Consider the following 17,276-nt stretch of genomic DNA (forward strand, 5'->3'; position numbering starts at 1 on the left):
GACTGGCCGTCCACAGCATCTTCCTCACTCTCCCAGGGCCATCATAACAGCGACCCAGGACGGCTATAGCGGCCCGAGACGGACGCACAGGGTGCGAAGAGACTGTCGGAATCGCCTTGTGGCGGCTACTAGATAGCATAACGTGAACGACCCGAACGACAAAAATAAAGAGCTCGGCAACATCATTCACTTGATCTGTATCCGCCCCGTAGGACAGTGTGCAGTGTCGTGCTCTTAACGAAGAGATCGGGGGAAGGAGAAGAGGAGCGAGAAGATCGGGGCGTCAGACAACATGGCCATCGATTTGGACGCCTGCATCGCGCACCTGCTCCAAAAGCAGCTGCTGGGCGAGGTTTTGATACGCGAGATCTGCGAAAAGACAAAGGAGCTTCTGATGCGCGAGAGCAACGTCGTGCACATCGCTTCCCCCGTCACTGTTGTGGGAGATATTCACGGGTGCGTCGCAGATCTGGTAGATGCTCGAATGCTCTGTTTGGCTAATACTCTCCCGCAGACAATTCTACGACTTGATCGAAATCTTTCGGATAGGTGGCTATTCCCCGCATACCAATTACCTTTTCCTCGGTGTGTTTCCCTGCCTCTTTCTGTTCTCCCATTTACGCTGACTGTTCTTCCTTTTTTAGGAGACTATGTTGATCGAGGGCTGTTCTCGGTCGAAACGATTTCACTTCTTACCTGCCTCAAGCTTAGATATCCTGACCGAGTCCAGCTGATCCGGGGCAATCACGAAAGCCGAGCGGTGACGCAGGTGAGCTTTATGACAATCTCGACAATGCTCTCCCCCCTAGCCAGACATCTAAACCTCCGTCCACAGTCATATGGATTCTATACGGAATGCCAAAGAAAATACGGAAACGCCAACGTGTGGACCTACTTTACCGACATGTTCGACTTCCTCACGCTGTCCACCGTCATTGATGACGAGATCTTCTGCGTCCATGGCGGACTGTCTCCCTCTGTGCACTTTGTTGACCAGATCAAGGTCCTCGACCGCTTCCGAGAAATCCCGCACGAAGGCCCCATGGCCGACCTCGTCTGGTCGGACCCGGACCCAGACAAGGAGGAGTTTGCCATCTCGCCCCGGGGAGCAGGCTACACGTTTGGCTCGTCGGTCGTCAAACACTTTTTGCATCGGAACGGCATGAACCACATTCTTCGCGCACACCAGCTATGCATGGAAGGCTTTTCAGTCCTCTACGACGATCGGCTCAGCACGGTCTGGAGCGCGCCGAACTACTGTTACCGGTGTGGCAACATGGCGAGCATCTTAGAGCTTGGTCCAGGAGGTACCAAGCACTTTAACACCTTTGAGGCAGCACCAGAAAACGAGCGGGACGGGCCGACGCAGGCTGCCCAGGCCGCACAAGCAGCAGCGGCCAATCCCGATGCCAAAGTAGGTTCTTTTGTTGCCAACCCTACCTCGAATTCTGGAGCTGACGAGACCTCTCATGAACAGCCCCAAGTCGAGTATTTCCTCTAGCAATGTCGCCTCGCCAACATTATTCGTTTGCATCTCATCTTCAAGCTATCACACCATCATTCTGTAAAAGTACCTCTTCTCTACTTCTTGAAGAAGTGAGGACATAGGGTAGTCGGCCCTTGAATCAATACCCTCCTGAGCAGCCAACGAGAGCGTCGTGCTGCAAAATGCCGTGTGGATAAGGTGAAAAGAAATACAGTTGCAAAAAGGATGCTGACAGAAAAGCGAATTATCTACATGCGGGGCAGGACGTCGGCATTCACCCTTGCCATGACCACGTCCATGATCGCCTCCTTGGAAAAGGGACCACAAGCTCCTGCGCTCTTCAACGACGCACAGGCCTCGGTGATCCATTCCTCCGAGCCGGCTTCGTTGACACTCTTTTCAATTTGGCCTTCGACCAAGCCCATGAGATATTTGAGGTTGGAGATTGGCGCTATTGACGACGTCGCGATGGTCACGTCCTGTTGACGGACGACGCCTCCTCTCTGTTCAAGACTGTCAAACACTCGTTGAAAGGTGTCCTCTCGTGACTTGGCGGCCTCGTCGTTAATTTCCGCGTCGAGATCTTCCACGCTGCCGTCGTCGAGTTCACTGGCATCGACGTTACCAGGAAAGACGGTAGCACGCAGCCAAACTGCAATGGCTCGCCACGTGCGCATATCGGGTTTGAGATGCCAGCGACCCATCGACCTGAGGGCGACGAGGGCGAGGGGCAAGTCGTTGAGGACCAAGGCTGCATCGAGTGCCTCGTTGAGCAGCTTCATCGTCTGCTGAGCTCCCTCTCTGCGAGCGACAACGGCCCTTAGTGCTAACTTGTAAAGTTTTCGAAGCGAGACAATGTCCTCTTGGAGTGGAGTTGTCGCAGCGGACGCTTCGAGGAGTCGCTTGAACGGAGCGTGACCGTCATGGAGTCGATACATGCGGAAGAGCGCTGCTAAAGAATGGGCGTCTCGATGAAAGATCTTGCTGACATCTTTTCTGGACAGCATGTCCCAGACCATGCTGGCGGCTCCTTCGATGCGACGATGACCAACCTCGAAATCGAGGAGAAGGTTCAAAATCCGAGGCTCAAGGCCGACGCCATCTTCGCGCATCATTTTCAGCACAGCTTGGACGCCTTCGGATCGTGACTGACGAGGTAGTTGAGCGAGATCCACAGATCGAACGCCATCCCTTGGCCTCCTCATCGACATCACGGCATCGAGATAAGTGAAATAGGGTGCGTTGGGCTTTCGAGGGTATCGGAGTCGGGGCACTTGACCATCACGGAGAGCCTTTCGGAAGTCACTTAGGATCTTTGATGCGCCCCGCTGGTCGCCGGACAGACACCTTGCCCGGATCAGCGCATTCCAGGTGTCGACGGTCCGCGGCGCGTCAGAGGCAGCCTCCCTCCAGCGAAGGAAATCTTCGCCCACTTTGGGGGCCCTGAGCCTACCGTAGCCAGCGACAATGGTGGTAGCCACGGCAGAGGGTATGGCGCCTGGTTTCAACATCTCCAACTGGATCGTGTGTTGAGATCTTTCCTCGATAGCCAGCAGCTGAGCCTCAGCCAAGGTGCTTCCGCTGAGGCAGGACAGGGCAAGATTGACGGCCCGGGTGTACATCTCTCTGGACAGAGTCCTAGAGAAGATGGAGAGCATGGGCGCTATGCTGGCTTCCGAAGGTGAGAGTCCCAAGGAAAGCGCCAAGTCAAAGATCGACGCAGCGACGTAGGTGCTCTGGACTGCAAGTGGCAGAGCGGCCGCCTTTGAGCCGGCCGGTAATTGGGAAGGCGTCCAGCTGGCATACTTCCGGAAGTTGACGTCTGGCCCGATTGTCCTCTTAGGAGGCGACCGCACACAGCTCGCCAGCTCTTTGAGAAAGCTTTCGAACGACTCTATCCCGATTGTATCTCTTGCTCGAATGGCTTGCACATAGAAGTGACGCATGGCCTTGAGGACAAAGCCCTGTCGGACGAGTGTCTTGATCATGCTATCGCAACGCTCTTGGCTGTGTGGTTCTTGACTTGCTGCTAGTTGTTGTCGTTCCGTTCTTAGAGCTGTATCGAGTCTTCCGAGGACCTCGTCGGCGTCATTGCCGGTGGCAGAATTGGCCGACCAGGAGGGCGAGAGGATGGTGTACATGCCCAGACGCTTGGAATCCAAACGCATCCTCGAGGAAGAGGCCACTGGTAGCGAGACCATGCCTCTCGATGTCGCTGACATATCCCTACCGATCCATTTTCGTAACGCCCGTCCAAAGCCGGCGTAGGCCTGCTGGCGGCGACCCAAGGCCGACATTGCTCGACGTGATCGACCTTCTTGACCGGAGAAGAAAAAGAAAAAGAAAAAAGCCGATGAAACATAACGAGCGCTTTAAGCAGAAAATCGGGCTATTAGGACGGCAGTCAATACAAGGATTTTAAGCTCACGTTTGAATTGACAACGTGTCGGTTGGCCTTTGGCTGGGCGACTTCTTCTGGTCCAGAGACCGCCCGGATCGCTCTTCAGCCTTCCTCCCACGCCCTGCCCCTCTTGAGCTCGCACCTTTCTCTTTCCTTGGTCTTTTTCCCTTCAGGTCTGGACGTTTGCTCGTCCTTGGTTATTTTCGCCGTTCTTCGTCGTCCTCTGTCCCCGTCGTCATGGTCTCCGCCGCTGAGCTTCAGGCCCTGCACCAGCAGCAGCAGCAGCAGCAGCAGCAGGGCAGCTCTGCTGGCCCTACCTCGGACCCCTTTCCGTCCTTGGGAGGTGATCCCTTTCCTGCTCCTGTGAGCTCTGGTGATCCCTTTCCGGCTACCATCGGCTCCTCGGCCGCTGTTGCCCCCAAGGCCAAGGTCTCTTCTGGCGTCAATGGCAGCAGCCAACCGGACTTGTAAGTGTGGCCCTCGTCTGTCCCCTCTTGTCAATCTCGCTCTCTCTGACTGTCAGACTCTCATCGACTCAGCTCTTCGCAATCGGCTTTTCCCTCGCTTGGCGCCAGCGTTCCTGCAGCCAAGGGTCAGTGGAGCAAGAAACTGTCCGAAGGCGCCTCCAATGGTGCTGCCGGTCGTGCTGCTGCTGCCCCCGGTTCGGCTTCCAACTGGTCTGGCTCGGCCCCTGTCATTCAGCGTGCTATTCACCAGGAGGTCTTCTCGCTCCCTGCCTCGGACGAGCTGCAGTCCCGACTGAGCCAGATCATGGGCCGCGTCCAGACCAAGCACCGGTCCGTCAAGATTGAAGCTTCCACGACTCGCAAGACTGCGACGACGACATTCGTCGTCAAGGGCCCCAACGAGGCTGCCGTCAAGTCAGCCCGCAAGGAGCTCACCGTCGGTCTTGCTCGCAACGTCTCGCTTACCGTCATGATTCCTTCGTCGCTCCGGGCCTTTGTCATTGGCGCCAAAGGAAAGAATCTCAAGAACATCACCGAACAGACTGGCGTTCGCATCAACATTCCTCGTCAGGAGGGCGCTGCCGACGCTGAGACTAATGGACACGCCAAGGCTCACCCTCATGGCGAGACCGACTACGACAACGATGAGCAGATCTCTGTCACCATCGACGGCGACGAGGTCAATGCTCGTGAGGCTGCGTCGATGATCTCTGCACTCGTGGCTGAGAGAACCTCCAGGACGACGCAGCGTCTCACCCACATCGAACACATCTTCTACCCATTCATTGCTGGCGCAAAGGGGGCCAACTCGACCCGCCTCGAGACTGAAGTCGGACAGGGCGACGTTAGCGTCAGGATCCCTCCCCGAGCCGCGTTCCTGCCCCCTCGAGAGGAGGAAGAGAAGGGCGAAGCAAAGCGCGAGCGTGACTTGAGCATCATTGTCAGCGGCGACCGCGACCTGGTTGCCCGCGTCGTGCAGGCCATCGATGCCGAAGTCGATGAGATGAAGAGCTCATTCCGGACGCTGCAGATCAGCATCCCAAAGAGGCAGCATCGCTTCCTCGTTGGCGATGCAGCCCAGGAGATTCTGGGTGCGACGTCCTGCAGCGTCGAGCTGGCCGCCATCGACGATCCGTCGGACAGTGTCACGATCCGTGGACCGCAAGCCAAGCTGCCTCTGGCCCTCACTGCGGCCATGGACAAGGCCAATGCCGTTCGCGTCGAAGTCGTCGATGTGGTGGCTCCTCACCGATCGTCGGGTGCCAATGCACTGGACCACGCCAAGCTGCTCCTCAGGTGGATCAACCTCAGCGGCAAGCTGCCCAAGGCTCCCCAGGTCCAGATCTACCTTCCTCGACCGGCCATCGTTGAGTCCACGGGCCTGGCCCAGATCGAGATTGTGGGCGCAGACGCCTCGGCCGTCGCCGGAGCACGCGCGCAGCTCGACGCTCTGATCAAGAGCATCCCTCCCAGCTTTGTTCAGACGATGGACATCGACCCCCTCCTCCACCGTCTGATTATTGGCAAGAAGGGCGCCAACCTGCAGCAGTATGCAAAGAAGGGCGTCGACGTCATCTTTCCTCCCGCGCCCACTGGCGATGCCGCGGGTGAGGGTCGTTCGGACGTTGCTCTGATCTTGTCGGACCCCAGTGTCATCAATGCGCTCCCCAAGGAGAAGAAGGCTCGTGACGCAGAGGCCACCAAGATTCTCGACGAGGTCCGCACGGACATTGAAAAGGCTGGTGTACAGGCTGCCGACATGCGCACAGAGACTCTCAAGGTGCCTGCCAAGCTGCACCGCGCCATCTTGGGAACGGGGGGCACAACCCTCAATGCCATCATCGGCGAGGAGCGCCTCGTCGCCGTCAGGCTTGGGTCCAGCTCGAACAAGGGCCCCGCTATGGACGAGGACTCCATTACCGTGAGAGGACCCAGCAACGAAGTGGAGAGAGTGGCCAACGAGCTCCGCAAGGTGGCGCTGGACGCTGAGCAGGACGCCATCGTCAACGGCCACACTGTCCAGTTCATGCTCGACTCGGCCCACATCCCTCACATTGTTGGCCGCGGCGGCAGCGGAGCAAGCAAGTTGCGCGAGGAACTTGGCGTTCGCATCGACTTCGGAGACCAGGCTACTGAGGGCGCCAAGAAGCCCTCCAAGGTCAATGTCGTCATCGTCGGACGCAAAGAGAATGCAGAAGAAGCGCAGAAGCGGATCCTGAACCAGGCCGAGAAGCTGGCCGACGAGACTCAGGTCACGCTCAAGGTGCCTGCCAACCTGCATGGCTCCATCATTGGCCAGGGCGGAAAGTACGTCACGAGGCTGCAGGACAATTACGGCGTGAGGATCAACTTCCCCAGCCAGTCTGCCAACGGCGAGGCAAAGCAAAAGGCCGACGAAGTCATCCTCAAGGGTGGCAAGAAGGGCGTGGAGGCGGCCAAAGCCGAGCTGCTGGAGCTCATCGAGTACGAAAAGGAGCACAACAACGTGGTCCTCGTCCCTGTCTCGACGAAGAGCATTGCGAGGATCATGGGCAAGGGTGGCGCCAACGTCAACCGGATCCGCGACGAGACGGAGGCTCAGGTCGACGTCGACAAGGAGAGCGAAGGTGCCGAGACGACGACGATCAAGCTGCGCGGGACAAAGAAGGCCATTGCCGCTGCCAAGGCTGAGATCCTGGCCGTGGCGGCCGAAGTCGATGCTGAGGCTTCCTTCACCTTGACTATTCCTGCCAAGTTCCACGCCCAGCTCATTGGACCCCAGGGCTCCAACCTGCGCGACATTATCACGCGTGCTGGCGGCCCCGAAGACGGACGAAGCGCCACGCAGCTGGTGCAGTTCCCAAGGAGGGGAGATGCGTCCAATGATACCGTCACCGTCCGAGGGCCGTCTGCACTGGCCTCGAAAGTCAAGCAGGAGCTCGAGACTGCAGCCAACGAGCTTAGCAGCCGCATCGTCATTGGTGTCGTCGTGGCTCAGTCTTCGCAGCGGTCGCTCATGGGCCGCATTCGCGAGCTGCAGGCTTCGAGCAACGCTCGCATTGTTGTCCCAGGCTGGCGAGAGTACAACGAGCTCGAGATTTCAAATGCATCTGAACTCAGCAACGCGGCACCGTCCACGATTGTCAAGATTCAGGGCAAGAAAGACGTCTGCGAGGCCCTGGCGAGAGAGATTTCCGAAGCCTTTGCATCCAACTCCAAGACGATCGAGGTACCGAGAGCCGTGGCGGCGAAGCTTGGTACACCTCTCTTGTTCCGCCAGCTGCGCACAGAAATGGGCGTTTCTGTCGATGCTCCCAAGTCCAGCGGGGCTAGCAAGGCAAACGGAGCAGGCAGCCGGCCAAGCGTGCTAGCGGACAGTGCACGCATCGACGCAGCGGAAGACGACGACGAGGCGCTTCCCTTTGAGCTGTCCAAGATTGAGGCCCTGAACGATGAGGGGGCCGACAACGTCAAGTGGGTCCTGACGGCCAAGACGGAGTCGGCACTGGACGAGGCGGCCAAGCACATCGCCGACGAGATTGCCAAATACGGCCAGATGACACACGAGGGAAGGCTCTTTGTTGACCCGTCTGCTGTGCCGCGGATTGTGGGCAGGGGAGGGCAGGGCCTTCGAGACCACGAGAACGCTTCGGGAGCCAGCATCGAGATTCCGAGGGACGGCAATGGCCTCGTTGTAATCACTGGCACGGAGAAGGCCGTGCTTGATGCAAGGCAACGCATCCAAAAGGTCGCCCAGGGTGGCGGAAGGAGGGATTAGTTATCTACACTATCATCACTTGTTCTATGAACGAAAAAGAAAAAGGGGGAAAGGAGCGCTTTTCTTCCCTGTCATGGTCTCTTGCTCATCAATCTATCGAATTTCATCATTATGGGTCTGTGCTCAGCCTGAGTGTGATCTGCGACACAAAGTCAAGCAAGCCGCTCTTTGCCTTTTGACTCTGAACTTTCCCCTTTGCGGTCTCTCGAACCCTCTATTCTGTCGGCGCTCTGATGTAATTCACCACCTCTTACCGTCATTCGGCACTCTCGAGCCCCTCGCAACCTCTGATACGACAACATGATACTTGTCCCTCGGCCTTTGCCACTGCTCCTTTTCTTGGGCGCACTTCCGATGCTCCTCACTGCTCACTTGCTGCTCTTCTCCGCAGGCAGGGCCGCCGCGGTCCACTTTGCACCACTCGAGCCTCACCGTCTGTCGATCCGGAGCAAGACTACCGTTTCTCACTCTGGCGCGCATATACAGCCGCCAATTGGTCTCAGGGTCGAGGTGATCGAACTGATCACCAATGAAAAGAGGAGGGTGAATCTACCATCGTGCAAGCCTTCGGGCCAAAAGACGTGCCCCGTCGGTATGGTGGAAGTGACAAGTGAGTGTGGTCCTCTCTCGAAAAGGCGCATCAGCTCAGCCACTTCACAGAGCCGTCCACGCCAAACGGATGTGGTGGCGACCCTTCCAAAAACGCTGCTTCGCTCATCATCAACGGCATTCTCACACCGTTGCTTCATGTGCTCGTGCCATTCTTCGCGCCGGCATGCAACAAGCACGACACCTGCTACTGTGAAGCCAGACATCTTCTCTCTTCCTCCTTTTCCTTGCTGACAGGATTCCTCTTCCAGCCAGCTGCGGAGAGACTTTCCAAGGTTGCAACGATGCGTTTCACAGCGACCTGAGCGCCATCTGCAATGCTCACGCAACAAAGGAAGAACAGTGCAAGCAGGAAAAAGAAGCCCACAATGAAAGCGCCGAGTGCAAGAGCCACGAGAACCCCTTTGCAAAGGGCAAGAGCTGTCTGGAAGTTGCAGAGCTGATGTACGGCGCGGTGAAATCAGGCGTGAGTTGCCCATGGCCCCTGTGCAGGGGGGCCGAGATGCTGACGGAGGTTCGTTCAGGGCTGCTTGGCCTATGCCGACTCCCAAGGCCGTTATTGCACTTGCGAAGCGAACAAAGCCTCTTCTGATGTCGACTAATTGAACTAATCATACATGATCCGAGCTAATTTGCAATAAAACCATGAGCCTGCATGCCGATCCATCGGACCTCATGGTCGTTCGTTGCGGATGATGAGCGATCCGTGCACTGAGAGGTGCTCGTCGCTTTTGCACTTTGACCATTCTCTCTCTAATCCCGAAGCACGGCCCGTCCAGTGGTACGGAAGGCTGGGCGTAAGAGCGGAGTGCGCTTGTTTCCTCGACCGTCCCTGGAGTGCCGGTACGAGCCTCAGCTTCCCGTGTGATCCTTGGTCCTCCCACACCTTCAACCTGCTCACCGGAACGACAAAGGAGAGCAAAAATGTGTGCTCGCCTTCTCCTCCTTACAATTCTCTCTTTCTCCTTACTGGTGTCCACGGCCATGGCCAAGGTCGCAACGAACAACGGTGATTCGCGTCCTTTCAAAACGGTCACCACAGATGGCGCCGCTCTGTCGCACAAGACCTTTGACGTGATCATCGTCGGCGGCGGCCTCTCTGGCATGACGCTGGCCAACCGACTGAGCGCCTCTTTGCCTCTCAAGAATATTCTCGTCATCGAAGCGGGTGACGACACGAGAAAGAACACCAACGTCAGCACATATGCATCTCTCATTGCGGCAAATGCAGACCCACACATTAATTGGCAGTTCCCCACGGTGGCCCAGACGCAGGCGGGCCAGCCAGGTGGCGTCAACTTTACCAAGTCCATTGATGCGGGAAAGGGTCTCGGAGGCGGCACCTCGATCAACGGCGGCATCTACGATGCGCCAGTCAAGGCGCAGGCCGAGACCTTTTTCAAAGGCGGCTGGACGGCACTCGTGAAGGGCATGAAGAAGACACAAAACTTCCACCCTCCTTCCACCGCCCAGGTCAAGTCTGGAGGCGCCACTTATGACCCCTCGGTGCATGCCACGGGAGGACCTGTGGACCTGGCGTTCAGCGAGTCAATGTATCTAGGCCCGCATCAGCACGCTTTCCTCACGAGTCTGCGCCAAGCTCTGCCCGGTCTCCGAAAGAACAAAGATCATGCCAATGGTGACAACGACGGGGTTGCTGTCGTGCCACAAGCCATCGTTCCGGGCAATCCAAATCAGGTTCGGGTCAGCTCCGCCACGGCGTACCTCTCTCCCATCGAGGACAAGCGTCCCAACTTGACCGTGTTGACGGGCTGGAGGGCAGCAAAAATAGACTGGTGCACCACCTCCTCGTCGAATCGCAAGAGAGCTGATGGCGTCACGATTCAGCAGACGAAAGATGGCCCTACTTACGGTGTCCTTCTTCGAGCCAAGACGGGACAGATCATCGTGTCATCAGGCACCATTCGATCGCCCCTCTTCCTCGAGCACTCGGGTGTGGGTGACGCTGCCGTGCTCTCCAGCGCTGGTATCGCGAAGCAGGTCGAGCTGGCGGGCGTGGGCAAGAACTTGCAGGACCAGGCGCTCAACTACATCTTTCTCCCCCGAGATGGCTCGGTAGACTTGCACGGAACGGGACCTCAGAACATCAAGGCCATGGCCAGCGCCAAGTACCTCTTTCCGAACAACCTCAAGGCCGTCGAAAGCCAGGTGCGATCCAGGCTGAGGAGCTGGGTGGCCGATATGGTCCGATCAGGTGCCGTCGCGAGCGAAGTGGGCCTGTTGGAACAGTACGACACGCAGGTCAAGGGCATCTTCGAACAGGGCTGGCCCATCGCCGAGTTCCTCTTCCAGACTCAGATTGACGACATACCGTTGCCAGGCATCCCAAAGAACAAAAACATGGTTCTGCAGGCCTGGTATCTGAGCCCCTTTTCTCGAGGAAAGACGCATGCCAAGTCTGCTTCGACATGGGACAGTCCCGAGCTCGACCCGCGCTACTGGAGCGCAGAGTTCGACCTCGAGGTGCAGGTGGCTGCCATGCAGGCCAGCCGGAGGACGTTTGAGATGCCCGACATGAAGAAGCTATCCACTGGCGACAAGGTGGAGATCCTGCCTGGGTTCCAGGTTGTCCCTAACTCCCCCGAGGGAGGCGACCCCAAGGCCTGGACGCCTTTCATCCTCGCTTCCTACCGGTCCGCTGTGCATCCCGTCGGCACCTGCTCCATGATGCCTCTGAGCAAGGGCGGCGTTGTCGACGAAGAGTTCAAAGTCTATGGCACCGACAACGTTCGCGTCGTCGATGCCTCGGTCCTCCCCATGGAGCTCACCTCACACATAACAGCGACGCTCTATGCGCTTACGGAGAGGGCCGCCGTGGTGCTTGCCAGGTCCATGCTCCCAGTCTCATCTCACCTTTAAAGTCTACCATCCTTTTAAGTCTGCTCACACGACAGAATTGCGAACAAATACAATTATGGTCCTCTAAGCGGGCCTCGGCCATGCGGTGCCATCGTCCTGAAAGCGAGCATTGGAGCCAAAGGCTTTTGCGAAGCCGCCGCCATGAGCAAAGTCGTCTGCTTCTTCCTCGTCATCCTGACCCAGGTCCTCATCGTCTGGCTCCATGATCTGACCGTCGCCCTCGTACTGCGCCTCGATCTCTTCCTCGTCCTCTTCATCTGCATCCCCTCGCTCCTTTTCCTGTCCTGGTTTCCCCTTGGATCCGACATTCATGTCCTTCATGAGCTTGTCGAGCTGCGTCTTTTTGTCCTTTTCCCGCTTCTCGACGCGCTCCTTCTGCATGCGCTCCAGGTCCGGCTTGTACTCCTCGAGAAACTCCTGGCGAGCCGAAGCGACGGCCTCGTGAAACGCATCGATGCCCTCTCCCGTCGACGATGAGACGCCGAGCGTCTGTCACGTCTCGTCCTGTCAGCATCTGTCAAGCACGTTATAAAAAGTGAAACCCACCCTCAGATTGCGGTAGAATTCGTCGAGGACCAGCGCCATGCTGTTCATGAGGCTGTTCATGTAGCTCCCCTCTTCCCCGTCGGCCCCCGTCTTTCTTCGGCCGTGCTTGCCTGCCACAGAATCGGTGGCGTCTCCTCCCTGCAGCGCGGCCTGGAAGGTCTCAAAGTCGTTCATCCACTCGAGCAGGAGTTCGTGCGGCTGGAGATCGATCTTGTTGAAGACGACAACAAAGGGCAGCTTCGTCTTGTACATGATGCTAACCTCATCGCGCTCAGCTGGGTCCCTTCTCATAACAAGCTCTGGGAATAGCACACTCACCTGCATGCATACAGCATGTTGGACATGAATGTGGCCGGCGCCATGCTCCGAGGCGTATCAATGATGTAGGCCACGCACGTGGGCATCGACGAGGCCAGGGCGTCGGTGATGATGCTGCCCGAGGCACTCCAGGTGAAGATCTCAATCTGCCCCGGCGTGTCCATGACAATTTGGCTGTACACAACCTTGTCAGCTTTGTGAGGTCTCAGAAGAAGTATAGGAAACCCACTCGACGTCGCCGCTCCTCCGTTCGAGGATGCCCAGGACCTGGTCGAATTTCGTAGTGAAGAGGTTGAGTGCCGTCAGGATAGCCCCGTTAGGACCGAGGTTGTACTCTTGCATGAGACGTGAGTAGTCAACGGTGTCGCGAATGTCGACATTGGGCTCGTATGCGACCTGCCGAACGGCCGGGTCCAGGTTGACAAAGTAGGACTCGGGCTTGTGCTTGGCCGAGGATGTCCGGGCTGGATGCTTGGACAAGGCTTCGACAAACGTCGACTTGCCCGAGCCGGCCATGCCAATGACGATGACTGACGTCGCGCGCGCATCAGGCTTTGCCTCGGGGATCCCATAGGCGGCCGTCGACGGGCCTGCCTGCGATGCCATCTTCTGCCGTTCTCGGGTGATGGTGGAGGAGATGAGAAAAAAAAGAAAGTTGCTGTCGGCCGAAGGAGACGGACGAAGTTACGCGGGTTCCGTGACCGAGAGTTGAAGGAGATAAGTTGGGTATCAGTCCGCTGCCTGACGGGGGGGCTCTCTCTCGACTCAACACGAACAGCATGTCCACCCGACTGCTGGTGAGGGCGCCTCTTCGTAGACTGGCGGTCGGCAAGGGACCCTTGTCGCCGCCTCTTCGCCATGCTTTTTCGACCTCGTCGTCGTCCCAGAGCAAGCGACTCCCGAGACCAGCGCTGGTCTTTGGCGGCGCGACCCTCGCCTACTTTCTCCTCGAGGCCACATTCAAACCGGCCAAGATCGATCTAGAGGAAGAGGAAAAGAGGGAGAAGCTCAACGCGCCGAATCCCCTGGCCACCGTGCCTCTTTCGACGCTGCTCCGGTCCTACTTTGTCTACACCTGTTGCTCGTTTCCCTCGCTCATCGACGCCGGTCCCGCCCTGATTGAATGGTGCCGCGACACAAAGATCCCAGGCGTCTGGTCTCTTACCGAGTGGGTCGTGAGGAGGACCTTCTTTGCCCAGGTAGGTGAACCCCTCTCTCTCAAATTCCCCTCGCTGATCATGGTCTTGCCCCTGCAGTTCGTCGGAGCCGAAACGGCCCAAGGATGTATTCCCCTGCTGTCCTCGCTGTCACGGAGCAACCTCGGGGCCATTCTGAACTTCTCCGCCGAGGTGTCCAACGAAGACGTCAAGAAGTCGTCGGCCAACGAATCGCCCCTCTTTGACGAGCTCGTGGACGAGGTGATCAATGCCATCGACGTGGCTGCCCACGTCAGTCAGCTCCCCGCCGACTACGGCGCCACGACGGACGAGGAACGCGCGGCTCTCAAGGCCCGACCGAACCGAGACGGAAGCATGATGGTGGCCGTCAAGCTTTCTGGCCTGCTTCGGGACGCCTCGATCCTCGAGCGAGCCAGCAGCGCGATTGTCTCTCGCGAGCACTTTAGCAGCCCTCCCCACCCGTTCCCTCCCGTCTCTGTCAACGGCAAGGTGGGGCCGTGCGCGGGGCTGGCCATACCCATCGCTGCGCTGGACCGCACCGACGTCGAGGGCCTGCGCGCGCTCTGGGCCGCAATGCAAAAGATTGCCTCGCACGCCAGGCAGCTCGGCGGCGTCGTCACGCTCCTCGTCGACGCAGAGTACAGCTGGTACCAGCCTGCGATTGATGCCTTTTTCGAGTCGATTGCCGCCGAATACAACAAGCTGTCGTCGCCCACGGCCAGCCAGGGCCCGCTGATCTACAACACCTTTCAGGCCTACCTCCGCCGCACGCCGAGCCACCTGCAGGCGTCGTTGGAGCGCGCAAAGAGCGGCGGGTACAGCCTGGGCGTCAAGCTGGTGCGCGGCGCCTACGTCGACTACGAGAACCAGCAGTGGCGGAAGCGCGTCGTCGATCCGCCGCCCAGCCTCGCTGCTGCCCGCGAGGGCCACGTGTGGTCGAGCAAGACGCTGACCGACCAGTGCTTTGATGGCTGCGCCCGCCGGCTCGTCGACGAGATCCACCTGGATCTGCTGCACACTCGACGGCCACCCAGCCTCGGTGTGATATTTGCCAGCCACAACACCGAGTCGGCCCAGGCCGTGATTGAGCAAATGGCCTCGTCGGGCCTGGCCCAGCCTCCTTTGCCTGCGGGCGACTACCCGCTGGCACTGGCACCCCACGTCCGCGGCAGGCTCTTTTTCGCTCAGCTGTATGGCATGTCGGACCAGCTCACGCGCACGCTCCAGTCGACGTTTGACCCCCTGTCGGGCGGGCCAGGCCCCCACCTGGTGCAAAAGTACGTGCCGTACGGCAGCCTCAAGCTCGTCATGCCCTACCTGATCCGCCGGGCCCAGGAGAACAAGAGCGTCATGGGTGGCGGCAAGGCCCGGGCCGAGCGCAAGGAGCTGGCCAGGGAGATTCGCAGCCGATTCAGCCTCAGCCTCAGCCTCTGAGGGGGCAGGCGCAGTCGACAAACCAGCACGCCGGGCATCGCGACTTAACACTGATGCTATACCATTTTCACGCATACATACACACTGTACCATCACCATCACCATCTTATCCATGTACTTGTTTCGAGGCGAGCGCCACCTCCTTAACACTTGGCCTACAACTTTTCATCTGTGATCTGCGCGAGGGCGTGGAAGAAGGAGGCGCTCTCGGCCACGGCCGCGACGTCCATGTTTTCGTTGACGGTGTGCTTTGCCGACTGCTCGCTGTACCGGTTCGGATTGAACCGGTAGACGTTTTCGCAGAGGGACAGAAAGTGGCGGCTGTCGGTGTTGCCGGTCATGATGACGGGCGAGACGAGGCGGTCGTGCTTGCCTGACTCAGTCGTGAAAACTGGAGAAGATCATGGTTAGAGGGTGAGGGAATAGCATATTGTAAGCGACTGACCTTGCCTAATGGTGCCGGCCAGCGCTCGGAACTGGGCGCTGTCGGTGGGCGAGACGGGCGTGTGCTCCGTGAATCTTCCGTACGTTAGCATCAGCACACTCTCTTCTGGCTTGACGTCCGGCGCCTTCTTGTCAAAGCCAACGACTTTGAGCCCGAGCCGCTCAGCGACCGGCCTGACAAGATCCTCGAAGCGAGATTTGATCTCGTCGACGCTGCTCTCCATTGCGATGCGGTGATTGACCACGGCCTCTACGTGCTCTGGCAGTGCATTGGCCTTGACGCCGCCCAGCACAATGTCGGCCGCCTGGGACGTCTTGACGATGTACCGCTCCGTCCTGCTGCCCAGCTTGGCGACTCGCCTAGCTACCCTATGCCACTTGCGCGGGTCGCGGAGGTCTTTTCGCGTCTGCTTGTCCAGAAGCAGATTCTCGCTCTCGACCGTCTGGAGGGCCTTTGTCTCGAGCGCATTGGCCATGCAGATGAGGTGCGTCAGGACAGGGTTCGCCGGCGTCAGCATCGCCTCGTGGGGGTTGCTTTCGAGGTGAGCGATGAGCGACGACATCATCCCAATCGAAGTGTGGTCTGGCGGCATCGACGAGTGGCCCCCCGGCGTCTTGATGGTCATTGTTACGTCGAGGTAGCCCTTTTCTGCCACGGCCGGCAGCGCAACTTCAACACCGCCTTGCTGGACACCCACGCCGAGCCCGCCTTCGTCAATGACAAACTCGAGCGTCTGCCTTCCTCGGTCCGGGAGCGACGCCTTGAGCGCCTCTGCGATCGAGAGAGCGCCCCTGGGACCGCTCACCTCCTCGTCGAAGCCGGAGCCGATGAGGATCGTGCGCTGGTTCTCCCAGCCGGACTTGAGAAGCTCCTCAAAGGCAGACAGGACCGCCGTGAGCATGGCCTTGTCGTCGCTTGCGCCCCTTCCCCAGACGAGCCCTCCGCGTCTGTCGTCGTATCGCTCGTACTCGCCCGAGAAGGGCGGAAAGGTCCACTGGTCCAGCGTGGACGCAGGCACCGGCACGACGTCCTGATGCGCGAGGTACAGTGCCGGTCTCAGGCTCGCGTCGCGGCCAGGAATCGTCCAGAGGAGGCCGTAGGTGTTGATCTTTTGCGGGGGAAAGCGCTCGTGCAGGACTGGATACGTCTTGGCCAGATAGGCGTGCATCTCGTTGAAGATTTCAAATCGAGCGTCTGCGGAACCAAGCTGAGCAGTCTGTCACTTCACTTTGCGAGAGCATTCAGGAAACACACCTTTGCGCGGGTCCATGTCCATGTCGTCAAAGGACATGGTGGGGATCTTGACTGCATCGCTCAGCCTCTGAGCAAAAAGCTCGATCTCGGCGTCGTCCTCCTGCGGTTCCCAGGTGCTGTTGGGAGCAATGGCCTCTGGCTGCGTGGGGCATTGGGGAATCGCCGGCCTCCTATGCAGACGAAGATGGCGGCAGGTGTGCAGGACCGGGGCCGAGTTGAAGGCGAGGTAAAGGAGCGCGATGAGGCCAATGGTGATCCATCGCCACCTGGGCGCGGAGCGTCGGGCAGCGACGGCCTTTTCGAGGCTGCTGTCGTCGTGCGCCTTGGCTCTGTCTTCCATGGTCATCGTCGTGTGCTCATTAGCGGCTCTCCCTTGGGGTGGGGGACGGATAGCCAGTCAGTCGACTAAGTCGGCCGCGCATGTCCGAAGGCGCGTCCGTCCTCTTTCCCTTTTCGACTTTCCGATGCCTGACTGCCTCTTTCGCAGACGAGACCAGCTAT

The 17,276-nt window shown here is 58.7% G+C and overlaps 8 protein-coding genes across 8 annotated transcripts; 5 read left to right on the forward strand and 3 right to left on the reverse strand.

Moving 5' to 3' along the window:
* Window positions 1-15: 15 nt before the first annotated feature.
* Window positions 16-1,656, forward strand: FA10DRAFT_111857 (Metallo-dependent phosphatase). Its single transcript, XM_025517871.1, has 5 exons — window positions 16-456; window positions 515-585; window positions 645-769; window positions 836-1,414; window positions 1,478-1,656. Exons 1-5 carry the CDS (start codon window positions 293-295, stop codon window positions 1,499-1,501), a joined length of 963 nt encoding a protein of 320 aa, XP_025377568.1. The 5' UTR covers window positions 16-292; the 3' UTR covers window positions 1,502-1,656.
* A 43-nt stretch (window positions 1,657-1,699) lies between these two features.
* On the reverse strand, window positions 1,700-3,846 carry FA10DRAFT_266855 (hypothetical protein). Its single transcript, XM_025521674.1, has one exon. The coding sequence runs from the start codon at window positions 3,781-3,783 to the stop codon at window positions 1,735-1,737; it is 2,049 nt and encodes a 682-aa protein (XP_025377569.1). The 5' UTR covers window positions 3,784-3,846; the 3' UTR covers window positions 1,700-1,734.
* A 221-nt stretch (window positions 3,847-4,067) lies between these two features.
* Window positions 4,068-8,227, forward strand: FA10DRAFT_266856 (hypothetical protein). Its single transcript, XM_025521675.1, has 2 exons — window positions 4,068-4,354; window positions 4,427-8,227. Exons 1-2 carry the CDS (start codon window positions 4,125-4,127, stop codon window positions 8,109-8,111), a joined length of 3,915 nt encoding a protein of 1,304 aa, XP_025377570.1. The 5' UTR covers window positions 4,068-4,124; the 3' UTR covers window positions 8,112-8,227.
* A 67-nt stretch (window positions 8,228-8,294) lies between these two features.
* FA10DRAFT_301637 (hypothetical protein) lies at window positions 8,295-9,374 on the forward strand. Its single transcript, XM_025525010.1, has 4 exons — window positions 8,295-8,721; window positions 8,772-8,912; window positions 8,972-9,186; window positions 9,245-9,374. Exons 1-4 carry the CDS (start codon window positions 8,412-8,414, stop codon window positions 9,320-9,322), a joined length of 744 nt encoding a protein of 247 aa, XP_025377571.1. The 5' UTR covers window positions 8,295-8,411; the 3' UTR covers window positions 9,323-9,374.
* FA10DRAFT_266858 (alcohol oxidase) lies at window positions 9,370-11,662 on the forward strand. Its single transcript, XM_025521676.1, has one exon. The coding sequence runs from the start codon at window positions 9,645-9,647 to the stop codon at window positions 11,598-11,600; it is 1,956 nt and encodes a 651-aa protein (XP_025377572.1). The 5' UTR covers window positions 9,370-9,644; the 3' UTR covers window positions 11,601-11,662.
* On the reverse strand, window positions 11,551-13,070 carry FA10DRAFT_293993 (hypothetical protein; the record flags this gene model as incomplete). The annotated part of the gene is made up of 4 exons (XM_025524432.1): window positions 11,551-12,089; window positions 12,147-12,429; window positions 12,465-12,638; window positions 12,694-13,070. The coding sequence occupies 4 exons, from the start codon at window positions 13,068-13,070 to the stop codon at window positions 11,664-11,666; spliced, it is 1,260 nt and encodes a 419-aa protein (XP_025377573.1). The 3' UTR covers window positions 11,551-11,663.
* Window positions 13,071-13,486: 416 nt separating this feature from the next.
* On the forward strand, window positions 13,487-15,061 carry FA10DRAFT_215659 (FAD-linked oxidoreductase; the record flags this gene model as incomplete). The annotated part of the gene is made up of 2 exons (XM_025518491.1): window positions 13,487-13,663; window positions 13,721-15,061. Coding segments are annotated over 2 exons (1,518 nt in total), but the record flags the coding sequence as incomplete, so codon positions are not given.
* A 59-nt stretch (window positions 15,062-15,120) lies between these two features.
* Window positions 15,121-17,154, reverse strand: FA10DRAFT_266861 (carboxypeptidase S). The gene is made up of 3 exons (XM_025521677.1): window positions 16,776-17,154; window positions 15,522-16,715; window positions 15,121-15,467 (listed from the first exon to the last, which is right to left on the reverse strand). Exons 1-3 carry the CDS (start codon window positions 17,119-17,121, stop codon window positions 15,232-15,234), a joined length of 1,776 nt encoding a protein of 591 aa, XP_025377575.1. The 5' UTR covers window positions 17,122-17,154; the 3' UTR covers window positions 15,121-15,231.
* Window positions 17,155-17,276: the final 122 nt, after the last annotated feature.

This window comes from Acaromyces ingoldii (genome assembly GCF_003144295.1).
Source record: "Acaromyces ingoldii strain MCA 4198 unplaced genomic scaffold FA10scaffold_3, whole genome shotgun sequence".
Taxonomy (NCBI): domain Eukaryota; kingdom Fungi; phylum Basidiomycota; class Exobasidiomycetes; order Exobasidiales; family Cryptobasidiaceae; genus Acaromyces; species Acaromyces ingoldii.

Coding starts and splice junctions, on each gene's coding strand:
- FA10DRAFT_111857 (XM_025517871.1), top strand. CDS start 293: ATGGCCATCGATTTGGACGCCTGCATCGCGCACCTGCTCCAAAAGCAG. Junction 770..835: donor AAAGCCGAGCGGTGACGCAG/GTGAGCTTTATG, acceptor CTCCGTCCACAG/TCATATGGATTCTATACGGA. Junction 1,415..1,477: donor CGGCCAATCCCGATGCCAAA/GTAGGTTCTTTT, acceptor TCTCATGAACAG/CCCCAAGTCGAGTATTTCCT.
- FA10DRAFT_266855 (XM_025521674.1), bottom strand. CDS start 3,783: ATGTCGGCCTTGGGTCGCCGCCAGCAGGCCTACGCCGGCTTTGGACGG.
- FA10DRAFT_266856 (XM_025521675.1), top strand. CDS start 4,125: ATGGTCTCCGCCGCTGAGCTTCAGGCCCTGCACCAGCAGCAGCAGCAG. Junction 4,355..4,426: donor GGCAGCAGCCAACCGGACTT/GTAAGTGTGGCC, acceptor TCATCGACTCAG/CTCTTCGCAATCGGCTTTTC.
- FA10DRAFT_301637 (XM_025525010.1), top strand. CDS start 8,412: ATGATACTTGTCCCTCGGCCTTTGCCACTGCTCCTTTTCTTGGGCGCA. Junction 8,913..8,971: donor CAAGCACGACACCTGCTACT/GTGAAGCCAGAC, acceptor TTCCTCTTCCAG/CCAGCTGCGGAGAGACTTTC. Junction 9,187..9,244: donor ACGGCGCGGTGAAATCAGGC/GTGAGTTGCCCA, acceptor AGGTTCGTTCAG/GGCTGCTTGGCCTATGCCGA.
- FA10DRAFT_266858 (XM_025521676.1), top strand. CDS start 9,645: ATGTGTGCTCGCCTTCTCCTCCTTACAATTCTCTCTTTCTCCTTACTG.
- FA10DRAFT_266861 (XM_025521677.1), bottom strand. CDS start 17,121: ATGACCATGGAAGACAGAGCCAAGGCGCACGACGACAGCAGCCTCGAA. Junction 16,716..16,775: donor GGACATGGACCCGCGCAAAG/GTGTGTTTCCTG, acceptor TTGGTTCCGCAG/ACGCTCGATTTGAAATCTTC. Junction 15,468..15,521: donor GGCCGGCACCATTAGGCAAG/GTCAGTCGCTTA, acceptor GATCTTCTCCAG/TTTTCACGACTGAGTCAGGC.